Source organism: Chrysemys picta, chromosome 2 (assembly GCF_011386835.1).
Source record: "Chrysemys picta bellii isolate R12L10 chromosome 2, ASM1138683v2, whole genome shotgun sequence".
Lineage (NCBI taxonomy): Eukaryota > Metazoa > Chordata > Testudines > Emydidae > Chrysemys > Chrysemys picta.
In genome coordinates this window covers 13,417,349-13,440,822 of record NC_088792.1, presented here as the reverse complement: position 1 = coordinate 13,440,822, position 23,474 = coordinate 13,417,349, and the positions used below count along the sequence as shown (strand labels likewise).

The 23,474-nt window shown below is 45.9% G+C and overlaps 1 protein-coding gene across 10 annotated transcripts in view; it reads right to left on the bottom strand.

Annotated features, from left to right (window-relative positions):
- Positions 1–23,474, bottom strand: part of CRHR2 (corticotropin releasing hormone receptor 2) — a 268,734-nt gene that overhangs the window by 5,510 nt on the left and 239,750 nt on the right. For 9 of the 10 annotated variants that reach the window (XM_065582667.1, XM_024100937.3, XM_065582666.1 and 6 more), the window contains 2 exons: positions 21,284–21,419; positions 17,664–17,705 (listed from right to left, as the gene is read on the bottom strand). In XM_065582667.1, the coding sequence (XP_065438739.1) occupies positions 17,664–17,705; positions 21,284–21,419 (178 nt within the window). Of the gene's footprint in view, positions 1–12,865; positions 13,045–17,663; positions 17,706–21,283; positions 21,420–23,474 lie in introns of those variants that run through there. The other variant, XM_042859768.2, reaches the window with a different exon arrangement.

Below are 23,474 nucleotides of genomic sequence, written 5' to 3'. Positions count from 1 at the left end.
TTATAAGGTGGGTGCCAGCATCACCTCTTCCTCTGGCTGTTTGTGTAAGCTCACCCTCTAGGGGCCTGCTCCTGGAGGTGAGGTCTGACCACTTTTATGGGCTCAGGTCCCACAGGAGAGTTAGGTGAGGAACAGCTGTCTTCTCTCAGTTTGCGCACAGTGCTAGGGGTCTGGGGCCAGCCGCCTGGCATGAGGTGGCCGTGCGCATGCTCGGAGGTGAAATATAGGCACCTAGGGAACTTTTACTGCAAAAGTCTAGGCTTGGAAACACTGAGTCCAAAAGCCTGGATCCCACAGACCCAGGATTACAATGCAGTGTAGACATCACCTATGGCATTTGGGGGCAGCCGAGCGGGGGCTTTGTGCATCCCTGTGGGGCCTGTTTCTGGGATTTAGGTACTTAAAGTGGCAGTTAGGTACCTCAAGCCTATTGTGCATCTAGCCCGATGTGTCTAAAGCCCAAGCAGAAAAGGGTAATTCTAAATTTACCTCACCTCACTATGCTCAGAACTGAAACTCTGGCAGCGCTCAGCTAAAACCGAACTTTTCTATGGAGCATTTCAGGGAAAAAATAGCTGGGGCGGGTACAGCAGCATGTTAAAAAACAACAACTAATAAAGCTCATGGTGAGAGGACAATAGAAAAATAGCACCGACATTTAAAAATAATCTGCTTGACATCTGAATTGATCTCTTTACGACAGATGCTGTGCCTGTCTATCTAGCATTTCTGGAGCCAATCACCAGCTCCTAGCAACAGCATTAGTATATCAATGACCTGACATTCACAACACTAGCCTATCATAGCATACGGAGGCATAAAGACACAGACACCAGCATCAATGGCTGAAGCGCACACAAACACCCGGAGAAAGAGAAATTAGCACCTTTGTCTCTATAAGCATCAGTCACTTGAGATAACAGAGGTTGTCTGTGCTATTAGATCACAGAGTTCCGTTCTCCAGGCTCCAACTGTTTGGTCAAACTATGTGTTGCAAACAATTTAGTCATGTGATTTGATCCTTTCTACCCTTTGCAAATTGCGAACTGATCATGCCCTTCCTGAATTTGTTCATCCCTTGGAATTGTTTGTCGAATACTATTTACCAACACATTTGGGCCTATGGGTTACCATGGGTTTGTTCTTTGTGAGTAGTCCACTATTCAGTTTGTAGAATCTGGGCTGTGGGATTGGTCACGGAAGTCACCTGGTTATGGTTTCGGATTCCTGATTGAATGACCTACCCCAGGCATTCTCAAACCTTTGCATACTATGGAACACATCTTACTGGAGAGACTCCTGTGGACACCTCCATTCCCACTACCAGCCATAGGGACCATCATGGAAGGGGAAGAAAGAGGGATAAAACCTGCAGTACTCTCCCTTGACCATAGTAGTCGGCTAATTTCTTGCAGCCATCAAGCAGAAGTTTTTGCTAAGGAAGAAGTGGAAGTAGAAGAGTGTAGCGGCCTTACAGATCTGTTTTGGGAGGACGTTTCATGTGTCGTAGGCAGAATGAAAGAAAACTAGATATGTTTGTACCATCCTTGACCCGGTGGGGACCCAATCACTTGGGGCCTCTAGGTGCTAGGGCAAAACCCATAAATAATAATAAAATAGGTAAAGGGGTGGGAAGGATCTTGGGTTGAAGACATGAAGCTTGAACATGATCTGGTGGAAAAGAGGGAGCAAATGGATGCATTCGAAGAAGGGGCAGCTTCGTGAGAACAATGGGAAATGGTCTTGGCAGCTGCATTTCATATGGATAGAAGGGAGATGATATAGGTGTTGGGTAGATAAGAAAGGAACAGGCTGCAGTAGTTATGATGGGATGACCACAGTAATGACCATTGTACCTGATTGTATATGGTTCTGGACTGTTCAACATTGCTTTGGTAGTGGCTAGGTCGATACAGCTTCTAGACTCAGAGTGCCTGAACTAAAGGCCACTGAAGTAAATGGAAAGGCTCACACTGATTTTCAATGGGCTTTGGCTCTGGCCAAGAGTTATCCCCATGTTTCCATAAAAACAAGTCCAAGCGATGAATTCACTAACAAGTTCCATCTGCCTTCTGCATGGAATGAGCTCATGCTATGTTCCAGTTCCCAGCATTGTGCTATGAACTGAGATAACTGAATTTGCAACTTGGTTTTTTGGTAACAAATGGATTTGGGGGATGACTCCTGGAGAAGCTGGGTGGAAGTTCCATTAAATTCACCCTGTAATCTAGGGGAGAGGACAAGCTGTGCGGCACCAAGTCTCTGACTTTTTTCATCATTCTCTCTATGCACCAAAGAGATTCAGAACAGTGTCTGACAGTTATGCAGGAAGATCCTCTAGGTTAGAATCAAAGCTATTAACTAAATATTCAGTTAGGCCTGGTCTACACGGGGGGAGGGGGAGATCGATCTAAGTCACGCAACTTCAGCTACATGAATAACCTAGCTGAAGTCGACGTACTTAGATCGACTTACTGCAGTGTCTTCACTGTGGTAGGTCGATGGCTGATGCTCCCCCATCGACTCTGCCTGTGCTTCTCGCTCTGGTGGAGTACCGGAGTCGACGGGAGAGCGCTTGGCGGTTGATTTATCGTGTCTTCACTAGACGCGATAAATCAACTCCCACTGGATCGATTGCTCTGGAGGTAAGTATACACATGCCCTTAGTAAAAAGAACAGGAGTACTTGTGGCACCTTAGAGACTAACAGATTTATTAGAGCATAAGCTTTCGTGGACTACAGCCCACTTCACGAAAGCTTATGCTCTAATAAATTTGTTAGTCTCTAAGGTGCCACAAGTACTCCTGTTCTTTTTGCGGATACAGACTAACACGGCTGCTACTCTGAAACATGCCCTTAGTGTTTCTTTCATCTCCCCCGGCACCCAACCAGATTGCCTCTCCTTTATTTGCATTGACTGCAGCTGCAGCAGTCTGGGTGTTAGGCGGGCTCTTTTTGCCAGTATACTGTCTGTCTGTCTAAGTCCCTCACCGTCGTAACTGAGGACCTACAGGAATTAGAAAAACAAGCAGGTCTTTGATTCTGGATTCTTGGTTTATGCTCAAAATATAAAGTTTGGCTTAAAAACCCCATTAAAATTATAATTGAAAGAGTCCCCTGCAGCATTACAATGTCAAACAATGCACCATCTGCAGTAAATAAAACTCCCCGTCAACTGAGCAGTCACGTTCCATTGTTCCAAACCGTGTAAAGGGCAAAAAGGACACTAACTGGGCAAACAAGGAAAAGTGCAATTAGATTTGAAACGTTCACTAGCTCTTGTCGATGAGCATACACCTCCGTGGCTTCCCCGGAATCAGTTGTCCTGGGGGCGACCCAAGTCTTCTGTTTGGTAGTGCACATCATTGCTGTTATGATGAAAGACAATCTCACATGTCATCAAAGCCAATGGGTGTGCCAAGCATACTGATTCACGCTCAACAGTGGGATCAGTTAAGCATGTTCATGTAGTAAAGATACATTGCTGCAAACAATGGAGGTCGACTGCCCAAGGCAATAGGCCACATGACAGGTCAGAGCTAAGTGGACTGTGGCATCATCTCTATTTAAAGGAGCCCCCGATTAAATATTGCCATTGGTTAATAGCCACACATAAATGTTGCAAGGGAAGTAACTAAATTTAATAAAAGTCAAAGCTCCTACATGAATCAATGCAATTGATTATTTAATCTTAAGAAAAGCAGCTCACATGGCCATTTTTTTCATGTCTGCAGATGGTGTGACCCAAGAATTTTATGTCACATCATTCTTTCCTTTTTTTCTAATCTTTTTTTCCAGTTCATCATATTACAATTTAATCATTTTTCAGGAAACTAGCCTTTTGGCACCAATTTAGCAAATCCTGGTAATGAATGGATGGGTGTTTGCCATTAATCAGACTGGACCGCTGGGGTTTATTTTCTAAGATAACTAGAGCGATGTATTTCTATGCATGAAAATCTTCATGAAGACAATGTGGGTTTTGCACAGTTTTAAGGACACACAGCACATGGTGCGGACATCAGGACAAACCCAGCGCCTCTCCACTGGAGTATAGAATGTCCAGCAGACAGTAGGACTAGCCCAGTTCCACAAATGGGGGCCAAAAGCGCAGGGAGCCTACTCCAGGCACCGGCACCTCCTTTGGGCCACGAAGCTCCTTCTACCCTAGTACAGTTTGGAGTGACAGGGTCAAGGGTTGGGGTTCCACTAGTCACAACATCCCTGTCTAGGAGAGAGGCAGGATCTAGGGTATGTCTACACTGTAAATGGAGGTGTGATTGCATCGCAGGTAGCTACACCTGTGTTAGCTTTAATCTAGCTAGCGTGAGTAACAGTAGTAGTGAATATGTAGCGGCACGGACCCTGAGTATGTATCCAAGGTCCCCAGCGGGCTTGTACTAGGACAGATAAGATGGGGTGGTGTGGGCTCACTACCACTGTTACCCGCACCGGCTAGATTTAAAGTTGGCATGGGTGTTCTTACTCACGCTGCAGTCATTTCTTCATTTGCAGGAGAGGTTACTGCAGCCCTGAGGCGGTGCTGCTACTCTGGGGCCTGAAAGGGAAGATTTTGTCCCTCGCATGACCTTGCACTAAAGGGTAATCTCCAGTAGTAGTGCTTACATTCTCTTTGTAGGCCACCAGCCATCAGGCAGTGAAACCAATACTAGATACACAATTAAACCTCCACCCACAGAGTCACATTCATTCAGCAGTTCTGAGGCACTCCTAATGCATGTCCCTCAGGTTCAGAATGAATATTGTGAAGACTGTTTTGATAGATGGCCAGGTGGATGACTAACCATTTAGATGGTGATTCATAGCTGGCTGCTATAATGAACAGGCTTCCAAGCTGATAAATTCACAATAGGCCACTTTTAGCATAATAGATTGTGTGAGATAGATAGTGCTTGGGCTAAAAGGGGAAGATGCTCTGAATCCAAAAATTGGACAAATTTATCCTTGCATTGTACCTAACTCCAAGGCCAATGAGATTAGCCATTCCAATCCTCCCTGATTATCCTTCTTTGCTAACTCGTCTGTTATCTGTCTAATGATGTAATTTCTTAATCTGGTGCTATCAATTTATTAAGACATCTATTCTATGGCACTCTATTGTACCATCACTACTTTATGGGGATGGAGTTGTTATTCTCCCAGGAAAGCTGGTAACACCCCTCCAAAGGGTTCCAGAATTTGAGGGATTGGGTTTCTCAATCCTTCGACGACTCCTCTGATGGCTTTCTGAGATATTATAAAACCCTTAAACATAAGCATACATGGACTGGCATCTACAAGAGACATTATCCTTCCCCCTCACCATCTTAGCAGGTCCCCTTGTCTCCATCATACAACTGATGAGGCAGCAAGGTCAGAGGCCAGTCCCACTGGTGGAAAACTCATTTGGAGTCTGATCAATAGTTGCCAGGAGAGATTTTTTCTTCCTGTGCTGTGGAGGTGGGGGAGTCCAAGATATTATCTTCTCCTCTACCATCACATCCATGAAGTCTAGGCGAGCGGAACAGATCAAAGTAGTGGACAGGCTGATACATTCAGAATGTGAAACAGGGCAGAGTTTCTCTCTCTTTTCTGACATTTTTGACTTTCATTTGGGAGGAGACAGACTGTATTCGAGCTCGTCAGGCTGACACCATGTAGACAGTGTTGGAGAAGAAGAGGGCAAAAGCTCAATCTTCTTTTAGTAGGGTTTTATCTAGCCTCACTTAACGAGGCAGAAGATATTCTGGGAATTCAGCATCTAATTGCTTGTGAAGGGACCTACCTACCTCGAGGCTGAAAAAAGAACTCCATGAAGGCACTGGGGACAATGTTTTGAAAGTCAACAGAATTTAGGCTTGTAAGTTACTGAAGTACTTTTGACAGTTTTGTCCTGGGTTCTTTGTGGGTTTCCCTTCATGCTTCCTTTTGAGGAGGCAAGACACCAGCTGAGTTCAACTAGCAGTACTTCAGCCTGACACAAGAAAGCATCGTTTAACTTTGACAGTCTCGCCAAGTATTGTCTGGGTTTCAGAACTCCCTTGTTTAGGGAAGATCATGGAGACAATAGTTAGGAGGCTGTTCTGGTTGCATCTGGAGTCTATGAAGCTCCTGGATCCTCATTAGCTAGATCTGAGACCAGGCTATGACCTGGAGAGGACCATGACATTTTTGTCTGATGATCTATTTCTAGAAGATGGATGCCAGAAAAAGCATCCACACTGGTTATCAGATCTATCAGCAGCCCTTGAAACCACTTACTGGGAGTAATTTAGCCCACTTGCTTACAGTTCCTCATTGGAGAGGAGAGGGGTCCTCTGGCAGAGCCTAGAGGGGGGTATTGGGTATGTAATTTTCTTCCCCACGGACTCTCAAATGTGGGATATAGCAGGATTCAGTTTTGTCACCTCTCCCATTCAATGTGTAAGCAAGGCCTCCAGGAGATTACAAACACCTGTCAGGGATAGTCTAGATAACTGGTAGTTCTGCCTCAGTGCAGCAGACTGGACTAGATGACCTATCGAGGTCCCTTCCAATCCTACATTTCTGTGCTTCACCTGCCCCAGGTGTAATGCCATCCCTTTCTATCTACCCAGCCAAGGCTTCATACCACTCTTCTCACCATGGTCTATGGGATACCTTTTCTAGTGTGGTTTACTGTCTCAAGGCCAAACCGAATCCTTGGGTACCTGGGTAGGACACATAGAAAGCAGCATCCTTTTCCCTTTCCCGGTAGCCAGGAAATCGACTATCCCTTGCAGCCCCCTGTGCACGAGGCCCATTGGTGCACCGTGGCGGTGCCTGTGCCATGTGACTGCAGCCAGCCAGTGTGCCCTATAGCCTTCTCTGTCTGTGGGGCCCATGGGTACAGCATGGTGGTGCCTGCAGGCAGCGTGGCCTGTAGGGGTGAGCGGGAAGCCTAGGGCGGATTGAAAAGCAGCTTCTCAGTGCACACTCTTCTGTTCCAGGGCACCAACGGATCCCAGCTCTGGGACACAGTGTTTGCTGGCCAAGCCTTCCTGGAGGTAATGTTTCCTGTCGTGCCAGCCTGTTGGGCTGCCCCCCAAGGGACGTGGGTCTCAGACAGGCACCATCCTGCACTTTCCTCAGTGCCGTGGTTCTTGGGACCCCGGCTCCTACAGCGGACGCTCAACAGCAACGTGAGAGAGAGGCTTCTGCAGCCTCAGGTGTCAAGACCAGACAGAACTGTTACGATCATCTGGTCTGACCCTCTGCATAGCACAGGTCAGAGAATGTCCCCCGGCGCTCCCTGCGCTGAGCCGGTAACTGGTGGTGCAGCCAGAGCGCAGCTCTTAGAGAGAGACCGGCAGGCTTGCGATCCCAAAGCGCTCTGAATGCCTGCTAAGGGCTAGTCCAAAGCCAGGATCGATAACGTCACAGGGGGTCAACAAGCATGTGGGCCAGGGGGATCCAGTGGATAGAGTCTACTTAGATTTTCAGAAAGCCTTGGACAAGGTCCCTCACCAAAGGCTCTTAAGCAAAGTAAGCGGTCATCAGCTCTCATCTTACGCTGCATCCACCTGAGGATGCTTATTTCAGCAGTGTAATATAGTTGTTCTTCTCTCTCCTTCATTGGCCAGCATTCCAACCTGTACATCATGGCTGGCCGATTATGATCTTATACACTTTGCTCTTTAGTTTACTTGGCTTATTCTTATTGCAGAGAATTCCTATCAACCCATCCCATTTCTACCAAGAGCGCTCCATGTGACTCTTAACATCTGCATTTATATTCCCATCATGCATCAATGCTGAACCCAAGGTATTGAAACGGTTGCAGAGTTTAACGCTCCATTTCTTGAGGTCTTCCTTTCTGGAAGTTATGTTTTAGTCAAACACCAGTTATTGCACTCAACACTGGGGTAACTGGGTGAAATTCTATGGTTTGTGTTATACAGGGGGGTCAGACTAGCTAATCTAATGGTCCTGTTGGATTTTAAAATCTATGAATCTATATATACATACACACACACACACACACTCAATAAGTATATAAGATAGTGGAAGCATACACCTGGCAGTATGCAGTTTTGCTGTACATTAACACCAAAATACATAGGTATATAGAAGTCAAACACATCCCTGGGAAGTACAAGATGACCACAGCTCCATCAATTAAAAAAATCTGAAATAATAAAGCTCTTTTAATTAAAGTACGCTCAAATCTACCCTGTAGAAGTGTTGTATGGATAAGCAGTTCTCTACAAAACAACCTCCCTCCAATCCGCCTACACATGCGGCAGTGACGTTTTAATTAAACAAACACGTTACATAAAATTAAATGTGCTGCTGTGACCTGTCAGTCAATTTAGAAAAGTCTTTCTGGAACATCTTGATCCATATTGTGATTGACAAATATAAAAGTTTGCAATCAAGGTTTATTGTTGCTAAGTGGTTTGTAACATAAGTGCAGGCATCTGCGTACGCTGTGTCCTTTTTCATAAATTCATAGCTTCTCAAAGAATATATCAAATCTGCCTATCAGATTAAAAAACTAATTTAAACACACAGGGCTGAATCCAATTCACAGATATGCAAGGACTGTTTGCATCGAAGTGTACAGGTAGAATTCAGCTCCATGCACCACTTAACATCCCCCGGAAGTGCTGTTTTCAGGATTTAAGTGGTATTTAGGCCTTGTGCCAGGGGTGAATTTGCACCTACACATTTGAGAGCAGCTTGCTAATGGAGGTTTGAAATAGCAGGCTTGAAATCCCACAAAAATGGGTTGTTTTAGGGGCCCCCTCCCTGTGCCGCCTGATTTCAGTCAGGTTTGAAATATCACAGGGTCATCTCTTCTCATGCTCTTTCCATCCCAGAGGAGGCCAGGATATGCAGAAAGCTACAAAACTGTGTGTTAAAAACACATTAGCCAAACGCTTATGAATCACAACATAACTTTGGATTCAGTTGGCCTAGTACTTTGGGCGAAGGTTTGGGTCAGAGCTTGTTTTGTTTGAACTGCTTTAGCCATCCCGAGGGCTGATGCATAGACATTGAACAATCCAGCCGAGCCGCAATCTGTGTCAAGGCCATGGCAAAATGAAGTTCTTATCTTACAAACTGGAACCAGGGGAGAAAGGAAGGGGAGAGGCCTCATGGGTGAGGCGTGGCGGAGTGTGCGTCTGGGGCTGAAGAGACTAAGGTTCAGTTCCCAGTGCTGTCAGAGACTCCTTGTGAGATCTTGGGAAAGTCACTTATGCCTGGTCTACACTGGGGGGGATCGACCTAAGATACACAACTGCAGCTACAAGAATAGCGTAGCTGAAGTCGACGTATCTTAGGTCGACTTACCTCATGTCCTCACGGCGCGGGGGTCGACTGCCGCCGCTCCCCCGTCGACTCCGCTTCCACCTCTCGCTGCAGTGGAGTACAGGAGTCGACCGCAGAGCGATCGGGGATCGATTTATCACGTCTACAATAGACGCGATAAAACGATCCCCGATAGATCGATCACTACCCGCTGATCCGGCGGGTAGTGTAGATGTACCCTTAGATTCTTTGGCCCAGATCTTCCAAGGTATTTAGGTGCCTAAATCCCACTGAAATGCATACGTGTGCCTCTATACATTGAGGGCAGGAGCTCTTCCCTATCCACCAGGGCCTTGTGGGGATAAGTACATTAAAGACTGCGAGATGCTTGGGAACTACAGTAAAGGGGCCCAGTTAAATAGATAAGATAATTAGCTGGAACCATATTTGGCCCATTTCTTGCCCTCAGATACATGGGGCCAGATCCTTATGAATGGAGCTATGCTAATTTACACCAGCGGGGGGATCTGACCCAAGGACTCAATTCTCACTGCAGTCAATGAAACGACACCTGCCACCACTGGCCCTACGGTTGTAGGTGCAATGGTAGTTCTGTGCTTGGGACACCGTCCCACGCTAAAACGTGAGGAAACGGAGGAGTAAAAAGAGACTTCCTTCACCTAATTCCAGGCACTATTGACAGATAGTAATTTAATAGCCTAGCTCTTCCATGTGAAGGATCTATATACACTACTGCCTACCCTAAGTACTGACAAATCATGAGTCAACCCACCCCCTCCACAAACCGAGTTTTTAGAAAATAATAAAGTTGGGGTTCTTTTTATAGGCCTTCTGCTCTCTGAGCCGTTAGGCTATGCTTTCTCACATTTTCAAGTTTTTCTCCACAACCACAAGGGCTGGAAACTTCTTTTTTTTAAAGAAAGCGGCAATTCTTATGTATTCCCATGACTCCAGTAGCTGGGGCTTTAAGAAAAGAACCATATATTGCACAAATTAGCAACATGGCATATGAAGCAGCTGCCGTAGTGCCCTGGCTGGTGTAGTGAACATTCCTCTCTGGAGCACTACAGCAGCAGTATGATGGTGGCAGAAGATGACTTGAAAGGGACCAGGGAAAAAGTTATCTTCCTAGTGACATGGGTTAGCTGCTGACCCCGCCCCTAAACATGAGCATAGGGGGCCAAAAGAGTGCTGCAAATGGGTGGGGGAGGATGGAAAGGGGAAGCAGTGGCTGTGTGTCAAGCTCCCCCCTCTCGCACCCCTTCTGTGCAAACATCTGGGGTGGGGGTGGCCAACCTGAGCCTGAGAAGGAGCCAGAATTTACCAATGTACATTGACAAGGAGCCACAGTAATACGTCAGCAGCCCCCCCATCAGCTCCCCCATCCCGCACCCAGCGCCTCCCACCCACCGGTAGCTCTGCCCATCAGTGCCTCCTCCTCCCTCCCCGCACCTCTCGATCAGCTGTTTTGTGGCGTGCAGTAGGCTCTGGGGGGGAGGAGGAGCGAGGGCACTGCAGGCTCAGGGGAGGGGGCGGGAAGGGATGAAGTGGGGGCAGGGCTTGTAGCAGAGCCAGGGGTTGAGCAGTGAGCACCCCCTGGCACATTGGAAAGTTGGTGCCTGTAGCTCCAGCCCTGGAGTTGGTGTCTATAAGGAGTCGCATATTAACATCTGAAGAGCCGCATGCAACTCCGGAGCCACAGGTTGGCCACCTCTGATCTGGCAGATGTGGCATGTCAGAAGGAGGGCGGAGTTAGGGAGCTTTCTCAAGAAAGAAGTGGCAATAAAGACAGGTCCTATTTGTGATGCTCTAAGTTACTGCCCAGGAGACACTAAACTCTAAGACATAAAGACATAGTTGCTTAATCGAACTATAACTCAAGATTTTAGCCTGCCTGGCGAAGGCTGTTATCCGGGCCTTAGGCTAGAGATGCCACTTGCCTTTGCTCTTGTAACTTACAACAGAACTTGCTTTTCTTAAGAAGCTTTTGGATTCTGGCTGTTATTTGGGCAACCCTGGCAGGTCTCCTTGGGGGCAAGGGAAATTCACTTCTGGCCTCTGGTCAGAGGCAGGAGGGGGCACAAGGTACTGGATCACTCAGTCCCAGAAAGCTCCTAAGAGGCAACCTGTACTGAGCAAGGTGCAGAAGAAAACCTCATGGCCTCAAGAAGCGGCCATATGGATCACCAAAAGCTGCACTGTATGTTTTGTTTCCCATTCGGATTTATGGTTGGCCCACTTGTTATTCTTATAAAAAGAAGAACAGGAGTACTTGTGGCACCTTAGAGGCTTATGCTCTAATAAATTTATTAGTCTCTAAGGTGCCACAAGTACTCCTGTTCTTCTTTTTGCGGATACAGACTAACACGGCTGCTACTCTGAAACCTGTTATTCTTATAGTTTGTGATAGAGTAGTGTCAGAGTGTTAGGTGCTGTACAGACACAGAGTAAGAGACAGTTGCTACCCCAAAAGGCTGATGGTTTAAACAGACAAGGCAGACAGAGGGAGAGAGATATTAGTATCCATAGTTCCCCAACATTATGCCTTTTAAGTTTAACATTGATTAATATAGCAAAATGAACAGAAGGCTGAATTGAAATGTCATTTTAATTGGCCTTTAAAATTAAATTTGAACAAAGAATGAGTTTGGAGAGAAGAGATGAGCCAAAATAAGCATCACTTAAACTTCCTTTTCTAGCAAACCTTTGCTAAACTATGCCCAGGATTATCTGGGCAGAAGATTGCCACAAAGCCCAGAAAGGCTCAGCTCTGGGAAATATAGGCCCCAATCCACCCTTTGATGACACTAGTGTAAATCTGCAGTAATTTTACTGCAGTCAACAGTGTTACTCCAGATTGACTCCAGAGTAACAAAGGCAGAACTTGTCCCCAGATGAATAAGGCACTCAAAGATGCACCTTTCTTTGAAAGCAGTGAGACCATCCTTAAAACAGGCACAAAAAGACCCTCATCTTAAGCTATCGTGGGCTACAGCCCACTTCATCGGATGCATAGAATGAAACATACTATGCATCCGATGAAGTGGGCTGTAGCCCACGAAAGCTTATGTTCAAATAAATTTGTTAGTCTCTCAGGTGCCACAAGTACTCCTGTTCTTTTTGCAGATACAGACTAACACGGCTGCTACTCTGAAACCTCATCTTAAAGTCGGTCTCAGAAAAATCCCAAACACTCTCTGAGTTTGGAAATGTTGCAGCTGATGTTTGAAAGGATGGAGTAGAGAGACTGGATTCTCTGAGCCTTTTCTCTATGATCTTTCCAGGGGTGTCTGGGGAATGAAGAAACAGCTAGAAGAGCTGTGAAAATTATCAGGAAAGCCTACAGCAGGGAGAGAGATGGATAATACAAGTAATTGCATAAAGCACTACTGGTGAGGAAGGAGCATCTATCTGCAGGCACTCTGGAGAGTACTACAGGAGCAAAGCAATATTCAGTACTTGTAAAGCAGACAAGATTTAGGAATGATTAAACTTGGGATGAAATGTTTTCAGGTGAAGAGTCTAAGAGCCAATGATCTAGACATGAAAGAGACCAACGGACACCACCATATCCACTTCAGCATCCAGCTTTGTATTCAAACACATAACACATTTTGCCTGATAAATCCCCTATCAGCGGGCAAGTTTCACAGATGACAGATTGTCACCAAGTCAGGGACTTCAATCATTTTCATCTCCAGTCCATATTGCTTGAGAATTGCTACAGACAGTCAGTACTTCATCAGTACCCTGCGGGGACAGAGGAACAGATCAGAACACGGAACTGCAAGAGCTTTAAAGCAATGATTTTTCCATACTCCTGTCATTGCTAAAAGTGGGTTTGGCCATCTAAGGGATGGATTGTTTGTTGGATACAATAAGGCTCCCAATACCATAGTGTCTGGGCAAGAATGGGCACATACAACCTTTGGAGATGTGGTACTGTAAGTCCCATCTATCACAGAAAGTAAAGTAGCAATCCAGCAGGGCACAAAGTGACATTTAAAAAGGCTTAGGGCTTGTCCGTATGGAGAAATTGACTGCATTAGCTATTCTGGAATAACTTTCGGCAGGGACACACGATTCTGGAAAAAAAGGTGGATTTTATTTCAGAATAATTACTCCGCTTTGGATATGCATTAATTATTCTGGAATTAAGTGACTTTTATTCCAAAATAGAATGTCCACATGGGAAGCTATTCCAGAATAGCTATTGCAGAACAGTGGATTCCACAATAGTTTTCCTGGTCAATTCCCCTATATAAACAAGCTTAGATATAGCAATTGAGAATGAGGTTCTAAAGCAGAGGTCACTGAAAAGAGAGGTGGGTGCAGCAACATCACAAGATTAATGAAGGATGTAATTAATATCAATCAAATGAGCAACCAGTGAGGGCATGTTTTCGGTCTCAGTAAACTGGTGTAGCACCACTAGTTTGAATGGAATTCCTTTGATCTACACTGGGGTAAATATGACACACTAAATATGTGGATGATGTCAGAAGAATGCAAACCATATTTCTGTATTTCCATTCGTATGTCATTATTTCTGTTCACGTGCACTGAGAAATATTACGTTTCTATAGTAGTCACGTGAATAATGTTGATATCAAGGTGTGGCCAAGCCAATGTAGCAGTATGTGATATTACTTTCTGTCACTGTTTAGACATGGAAGGGGTTAATCATAAGCATATATATACACAGCCAAAAAAAATGCATCACAGAGAGAATAGTCTAATACATGAAAAATTAGCATACGTTTGAATAGCTGACTATCTTTTGGCAATGATTAGGCCAACCTGCTAAGGCATTGAGATTCAAATTGTCCCAACTGCGCTGCGGCTTTTGAAAGCCTAAACCTATCAAGCAGCGTTACCAATAATGTTTTTCTAGATCTGGATTTAAATAATGGACAATACAAATTCAGAAAGCAGGTATAATAGCTATCTTTTAAAAGAAGCATTCTTAAGAAGATTTCAAAGAACTGAAACACGCATTGTGCAGGCAAGGTGGCAAGATGGATGCATGTTGAATTTCAAACACGACTGGAAAGAAATCTATCGGACTGGATCATGGAACAATATATTATGTGTCTGGTTTTACATTATATATTCTTCCATCCTTTCCTTTCCCTCATCCTCTTATCTATACTTACAATATATAGGGCTAAATTATGCTCTCAGATGTATACACAAGGTTTCCCTTGATCCCAAATCAATGAGAGCCTTACTTATGTCCTAGGGCACAATTCTATTCATAGCAGGAGATGCTGTGGGATGTTATGCAATTCTTACTGTGCTACAGAATGAATGCAGTATCCATAAGTGTCAACAAGCACCTAACATGCTAGTGCTTGAGTATCCTGGTTTCCTGAAAGGTGGGAAGATTACAGGGATGTCTACCACAGTGAAGTCTCCTCAGGTTAGGATTTGCCTGCCCTGTATTAAAACAGATACAGTATGAGCTTAACTGGCTCATAGTGGACATCTGCAGGTCAATTTTGCCTGCCCAGTTTCAGAGTCACCATGCACCACTCAGCTCCACTCTTTCACATATTCCATGAGAAACAAGCTCACCTGTGATTCTTTTCACGAGCACAAATTATTTCAGGGAGCGGCTGGAATAAACAACGTGCAAAGAGGTGCTTTTGGCTTCCTTGTCAATAGGGGAGTTCTTTGCCTAGCTTGTGATTGTACATATTCCCCAACTAACTTCAAGAGGTGAATGTAAAACTGCCTTTCTAGTACCTATCACCATATCTTTGGGTTCGTCTCACCATTAACCCCCCCCCAAACCTAAAATAAAGCTGAACCAATGACTCAGAGCAGCAGCCATTTGGGTAAGGAAAAATGATTATCTACAAGAGGAGGTAAAAAAGGAAGAAATAAAAGGATCAAGGACGAGCTGACTTGCACAGAATTAAGTAATTTAATAGAATGGAAGAGAATCAGCACTCACAGGTGGATTGAAAGTGGAGGGCATCAAAGTGTGATCGCACGGAGGGTCCTTTCGGCAACGAATGAATTACACTCTGTCGCACATTGAATGGTATTTTTTCCCATCTGTGACATTCTTTTAATAGATCGAGTGGAATTCAATTCAAGTTAATAGAAGCCTGAACTATTTTTCATTTTATTGGGTAATGCCAAGCACAAATGAATGGAGAATGCTTGCACAAAGCGGAATAAGGGATGTGAGAAGATCTGATGTATGGCATGCCTGCCAGTGAAGGGAAAGCATCTCACACACTGGCTTCACAACTCAGGCCCTCCCACAGCCTAGGTGGCATGGCACAGCTGACAAACTAGCTTTCTGATAAGCCTTTCTCATCACAAAGAGGCATTGCTGAATCCCTACTGCAAAATGCTACAATTGATGAGGCATGCTCTAGTCCAGGGGTCGGCAACCTTTCAGAAGTGGTGTGCCGAGTCTTCATTTATTCACTCTAATTTAAGGTTTCGCGTGCCAGTCATACATTTTAACGTTTTTAGAAGGTCTCTTTCTATAAGTCTATAATACAGAACTAAACTATTGTTGGATGTAAAGTAAATAAGGTTTTTAAAATGTTTAAGAAGCTTCATTTAAAATTAAATTAAAATGCAGAGCCCCCCCCAGACCGGTGGCCAGGACCCGGGCAGTGTGAGTGCCACTGAGAATCAGCTCGCGTGCTGCCTTCGGCCGTGTGCCATAGGTTGCCTACCCCTGCTCTAGCCCTTCCATGCAATAGAATCACAGAGAGGCTCTTGAGAACTAGTGGCAAATATGAATACTTCTTGCAATTCTTGCTCGTATCTAGGTTGGCTATTCTGCTTGGAACCTTCCGTTTCAAATGAAAAGTTTGCATTTGTCACACATCGCCCTTATGTAGCGCATTTCATCTTTCGATCTCAAAGCACTTTACAGCTTGGAAGTCAGTATCATTATCTAACCTGGTCTATGTTACATCTGATAAAGAAACAGCTAGGAAGCCCACTGGGGATTAGGCAGTCAAAAACAAGGCACACAGGAGACATAAAAAGACACAGAAACCCAGATAGGGACCCTAGTACTGATGAGCCCCAGTTGGGAGAAACACAGACCTGGAAAGCACACCAGATCTGGCAATAGACAGCTATCAAGACATACAGAGAAGTATATGGTTGCTCTTCTAGGGGCCAGGTGATCCTTGGTGTAAGCCCACTGAAATGAATGGAGTTACAGGAGGAGTGAATTTGGCTCAGGGTCTGGAAAAAGATCTTGGAACCCTGCTATAGAGAAGATGCATCTTTGTCCACGCAATATTGCTCCCACCTCTAGAAAACAGAAATACCCCAGAATAATCTGCTAAAACGAACTACAGCAAGGTCTGCCCACCTGCTCCTGGTCCAGTCCATAGAGTGGAAAGCTATTGGGATATGCAAGGCAATGGTAACATAGTGCACCAATCAGTGAGAGTCTGGGGTGTTTAATGAAATCAGTGGGCCAGATTCCATGTTCATTACTGCAGTGATGAGAACAGGCCACTGTGCCCCCTTGGAGAATTTGCCCTGTGTAATAGCAGCATAAAATTGTCATATATGGCCCAATAGTGATAGAAGGATATACTTTTATGCACAATGTATAATTAATCTGTGGAACTCATTGCCACAAGATGTCACTGAGGCCAAAAACTTAGCTGTATTTACTACAGGATTACACATTAATATGAATAATGAGATCATCCACCGTTAGAGTAAGCAGGATAAGAAAAAAATGGAGAAGGGATATAAACCCTCATACCTCAGGGCCTAAGTCAGCCACTAACTGATAGGAATTAGTAAGAAACTTCCTGTATGGGCAGCTTATTCCACAATTGTTCATTACGGGTTGCCCCCTTGCTCCCCATGCTGCTTCCCTCCCCCTTCTTCCTCTGAAGCATCTGGTATGGATCACTCAGAGACAGAATACTGGATAAGAAAGACCACTGGACCAGTTCAGTTGGGCAATTCCTATGTGAAATGTGCTGTCATGTACTGTGGATTCTTAACCAATGCGTGACACAAAAGATATTGAATCACAATTAAATAAACAAACAATCGTCTATTGAACAAGCTCAGAAGTCATACACTGAATTAAATGCAATGAATTATTCAAGTGAAGAACGAAAATCAGCATCTATAGGTACGTCAGCATTGCATTAAGGTGTCAACCTCTGTTTGATAAAGGCATTGTAAGCAAAGGGCAAACATGTAGCGGGTTGTAAAGTTCAGAAGCACATCAATGGAGATGTCTTCAAGAGTACCAAAGGTGATGTGCAGTGCAAATGCATTTCATTTCCCTAAAGTCAGACACTCAAGCAGCTTACACTTTATGATAATTAATTGCACTAACAGCGTAGGATGCTACTTACCTCGCCATTCAAGAAGCAGTAAAATACTGACACAAAGAAACCCTGGAAAAAACAAAGGGAATCATTATTAGCTCATTATTTGAATAAAGCATGGTGAAACATGTAGAAAAGTGGGTTTAGATGTGTCCCAGAGTTGTACTGCCACAATGTCTGACAGAAACTTACCACCCATCTCTGTTTTCTGTTACTGTTCTTAGAGGAAGATGGCTGCAGTTCGTTAGACTTCCTTGGGGTCTGCTTCTGCAGCCACAGTCATGTCGAAGAGCACTTACCAGAGTGGCCCCACTGCTACTCAGTAGAGTGTGGGGCCCAGAGAGTTAAAGACGTAGGGCTGGAGTCTGCCACCCTCAGGGTATGTCTCTACTGCAATTAAAGATGTGATTCTAGCATGGATAGGCACATCGGTGCAAACTAGCAACTTGAGTACATACCCAGGGTCACAGGTGGGCTTGTATTGGGGCAGCTAGCCTGCGCGGCAGCCCATGGCACCATGTTTTCACTACTATTATTGTCTGTGCTAGCTAGATTAAAGCTAGATTAAAGCTAGCACAGGTATGCCCACCTGCGCTGCAATCACACCTTCATTTGCTATCTAGACATACCTATGCTTGCGTTCAGTGGTGCTTCACACTGCAAGTAGACCCACTGCTTTTGGTGGGATTATGCTGGGAATGATGTACTACTCCATTAAGTCAGGGTGGTAAAATATCACCCTTAATAAATAAGAATGAATTAAAGATAGCTGATCTAGCTACACAGGGTGAATTCCTTGCCCAGCTGAAGTCAATGGCAAAGCTTCCATTGACTTCAATGGGCCCAGGATTTCACCCATAGTTATGTAACCATTGACGTTACAAATGGAAAACGCCTATTAGATCACCCGCAATCGCAGCATGAAGTCCCCTGATGCAGGACATAGCAGATAATATGCATTTTCTAAAGGAGTATTTTAAATCCCGTTTACTGTCTCAGCTACTACTGTTATTATTTATTGGTACTGTGCTAGCACCTAGGAGCTTGAGTCATGGACCAGGACCCCACCACATGGGCCCCGTACAAACACAGAACAGTGGTTGGTTACAGTCCCAATGAGCCTATGACGGTTGCTCTTTCCATGAGAGCATCATGTTACTAAGAGTCCCATTCTGACCAAAAAGGGAATGCGATGCCCAAATGGTTGTAGGGCAACGGCTTACTCCTACTGAAACCATTGACTTCAGTGTGCGCAGAATCAGATCCTTGCGCTACAAAGTCATAGAGAGAAATATACTGTCTAGTGCAATGACTGAGTTTTACTTTCAGCAATGGGGTGTACTACCTCGTATGGTAACACAGATCTACTTCCCAGCTGCTCTCTCTTTCACATACCGCTCTGCAGCGTCATCGTTCTGCGGGCAGCGAGCATGACCAGGTAAAATATGCAATTTACTTTACACAATGAAAAATGTCTTATTGCTTAGGAACAAAATCCCTCCTTTAATAATTTAAAAGGGGCTGTTTTTCTCCTTTGCTTTTGTGCTTCTGTTACTGGAGTGACACTTTGGACTTCAAATACAAATATGAAATCTTTCAGAGTAGCAGCCGTGTTAGTCTGTATCCGCAAAAAGAAGAACAGGAGTACTTGTGGCACCTTAGAGACTAACAAATTTATTAGAGCATAAGCTTTCGTGGACTACAGCCCACTTCTTCGGATGCATATAGAATGGAACATATATTGAGGAGATATATATACACACACATACAGAGAGCATAAACAGGTGGGAGTTGTCTTACCAACTCTGAGAGGCCAATTTTTCTCTTAATTAATTGGCCTCTCAGAGTTGGTAAGACAACTCCCACCTGTTTATGCTCTCTGTATGTGTGTATATATATCTCCTCAATATATGTTCCATTCTATATGCATCCGAAGAAGTGGGCTGTAGTCCACGAAAGCTTATGCTCTAATAAATTTGTTAGTCTCTAAGGTGCCACAAGTACTCCTGTTCTTCTTTTTGCAAATATGAAATCGTTATCCATATCCGAAAGCTTTAAGAACCCACAGTCATAGACCCTGCCTTTCCGCAGTAGTTCCCGATCATCGGCACCAGGGCCGGCTTTAGCAAGAGCGGGGCCCGATTCCTGGGGGCGGGGCTTGCTGCAAGCCCCGCCTCCAGGAATCGAGCCGCACTCCGGCCGTGTTCACCGGGCTTGGGTCTGGCCCAGAGCCCCTTGGTGGCCGGAGCCAAGCCGCGCCACAGGGACCGGGCCAGGCCCGGGGGCCGGACCCGAAGCCACGCCGCGGGGGCCGGACCCGAAGCTGCGCCGCGGGGGCCGGGCTGGGCCGGGGGGCCGAAGCCACGCCGTGGGGGCTGGGCCGGGGGGCCGGAGCTGCACTGCGGGGGCCAGGCCGGGGGGGCCGGAGCCGAAGCCGCGCCGCGGGGGCCGGAGCCGAAGCCGGGCCGGGGGGGGCCGGACCCGAAGCCGCACTGCGGGGGCCAGGCCGGGCCGGGCCGGGGGGCCGGAGCCGAAGCCGCGCCGCGGGTTGGGCCGGAGCTGCGCTGCGGGCCGGCGCACTCAGCCGGAACTGGGGCCGGACTAGGCCGTGCCTCCCTGGAGCCCTTCTCGCGCCCCCCCACCACCCCGGGTTATCTGGTGCTGCCTGCCCGCCCCTGCTTCTTTTCAGACTTCCTGCGAACCTCTGATTCGTGGGAAGCAGGGGTGGTGGAGGAGCAGGGGGCGGAGCACTCAGGGGAGGGGAGGAGGGGGAAGTGAGCTGGGGGCAGGGTGGAGAGCTGCGGCGCGGGGCCCTCTTAGCGCGGGGCCCAATTCAGCCGAATCGGCTGAATTGGCCTAAAGCCGGCCCTGATCGGCACTGGTATTCTTGGCTGTATCCCTACTTTAGGGACTGATCCCATGGAAGTCAGTGGCAATACTGAACTTAGGCCCCTAGTCAGGAAGGTGAATAAACTTTAAGCACATGCATAGCTCCAGTGAACTGCTTAAAATGAGGCATGCGCTGAAGTGCCTTCCTGAATCGAGTATTCAATGATGAGTCTGTGTGCTGGACCCGGAGTGCTGTTACTACTTCTGCTCATTGCCCATTCAAACCTGATCCTGTTCCCGTCACAGTCCTGGCAAAACTCCCACTGACTTCAGTGACAGAGAAACACAATCCTCAGGGGTGCATGCGCCAATCAGCAACAAAGTTTGGAACGGACCAAGTTCCACTGCAGATTAGAGCATGCGCCATCGCACAAGAAGTGGGGCAGGACCACGGTTGGTACAACCAAACTCTTGATCAAGTGAACGCTTGCTTACTTAACAGGGGGTCTCTGCCGCATGCGACATACTATATACAACCACGTCATTAAAACAAACAAGCATTTAAAGAAAATGACTAATTATATGTATTGCAATGGTACCCAGTAGCCCCAGGCATGGAGCAAGACCTCATTGCCCCAGGCACTGTACAAAGACAAAAGCAAAAGACAGCTCCGGCACCAATGAGTTTACATGCTAAGCCAACCTGTTTCAAGAGTTATTTCTACTAAGGGGTTCTCATTGCCCCAAGCTTCACAGCCAAGAGCACGGGGGATCCCTTTAGCAGTGCCCAATACTTGCGATTAAGCGTTCTCTCCTACCTGAAAAGACTGCAAGAAGGAATTGAAGTAGATGAAGACTATCTGGGAAATGTCGTCTTCGCCGGGGTTGACAAAAAAAAGCATGTAGGTAATACCCAGAAGAGGCAGAAGGACTAACGTAGCCTTTACTGCCTTCCTGCAGGGTGCAAGCAGAGAGGAAAAGTTATTAGGAGAGGAAAACCAGGCTGAGTGATGTAACCCTCAGAGAACCACTCACCCACAGGGAATTACAATGAAGAACTAGAGAGAGGAGGCCTGAGACAAGCATAAACCAGGCATTACTCCACAGGGCTTACTGGAGTCACACTGGTGTGAGATCAGTATCATCTTTCTATCTTTTCCCAACAGACACTCCTCCCCCTCCTAGAAGTTATTCCCATCTTCTCCAACCCACACTATGAAGCCCCTCCCTGAATCATTAGCACTCCCTTAACATCCCAGATTCCCCGCTCCAAGCCAGTTCCCCCCTGCCTCTACTCTGTCACCAGGCCACCTCCATGTTTTTCCTCCTCACCAGTTCCCTCCAGTTCCTGCCTTCGACATGCACCCCAGGCTGCACTCCCATCTGGTTTCCCACCAGGGAGAGCAATGGTGAAGATCGATGAGGCATTTTGGCAGCTGGGAAGTGGTTTGTGTTGGGATTCTCTCCACACCCGCTCTTCCTAGTGGTGGTGGGAAACCCGCATAGATATTGGTGCTTCTACTTACCTTCTCAGTGCTGGAAAATGAATTGAAAGGTCCGACAGAGAAGTACATGCTACTCGACAGTATGTTTCATGTTTACTACTACATTTACTAGATAGGCGTTGCAAGTTCAATGGGGTTCAACATTGCTAGCAATTAAAGATGGGCCTGGATTGACATCTGGATTGAAACTACTTTGAAGTTCAGAGGAGTTGTTGGGAGGAGTGGTTTGGATCCAGTCCCATATTTTTAGCAATGTGTATTTTTAGGAGAAATTCCTAAGCAGAGTCTAAGAACTGACTGGAATATACCACTGTGATATTCAAGGAAGCTGGCAGTAAACTGTGAAATGATTTGTGGTGGTGAGATTTTGTGACATGATCAAATTACAGTCAGTCTATTCCAGCAACTTTGCACTGTGATTAGTGTGTCATTTCCAGTCTGCTAGTTAATTAAGCAACAAGAAATTACTGATTTATAATTATAATATTAAGGGAGATTACAGAGTGTAAATTTAACAGCCAGATTGGATTTGCACGGCTGATAGGGATTTTGAAAACAATATGCGACTGGTGTCTCTTCCTATCAGACTTCAGGAGTAAGATGCTGTATTTAAACAACTGAGGCCTGGTCTACATTGGGGGTGGAGGGGGGAATCGATCTAAGTTACGCAACTTCAGCTATGTGAATAATGTAGCTGAAGTCGACATACTTAGATCTACTTACCGTGGTGTCTTCACTGCGGTAAGTCTATGGCTAACGCTCTCACGTTGACTCCACCTGCACCTCTCGCCCTGGTGGAATACCGGAGTCGACAGGAGAGCGCTCAGTGGTCAATTTATTGGGTCTACACTAGACATGATAAATCGCCCCCCGCTGGATCGATCGCTGCCCGTCGATCCAGTGGGTAATATAGACAAGCCCTGTATTGGTGATTAGTGCTGGCTATGCACACTATCTTACACAGCTCCTGTCAGCATGGGTATGCGAGCAACTCACCGTTATTGATGTATCTAATCTCACAGCACCCCTAAGTGGTAGGGAGCTGGTGTTATCCCCCCTAACAGCGGGGAGACTGAGGCATGGAGAGATTAAGTGACTTGCCCACTTGCCCAGCACAGCTAGGAAGCCCCAGTCTAGCACCTTAATCACAAGACCATTTTTCCTCTCACCTCCTCTACGCCAGGGAGGAATTTGGCCCCCATATCCCTAAAATTCCTGAAATAAGGATTAAAATCATCCTTCTACTCTTTGATTTCAGGAACATTTGGGCTAAACTGGGGAAAGCTAGATAACAATGGATTGAAAATATGGGTTAATGTCTAATCTTGCCCTGGGATTCCAATTGCTATGGACAGACGATGGATTATTGTCTGCCAGGAGACAGGTAAAATCCTTCTATTTGCTGTTGCGAGTCAAACTAGCACTTAACCAGCATGGCGTTCCTATGTGTCTTTAAGGTCCTCATAAATGAACCATAATTAATCATTAATGGAGATATCCTGTT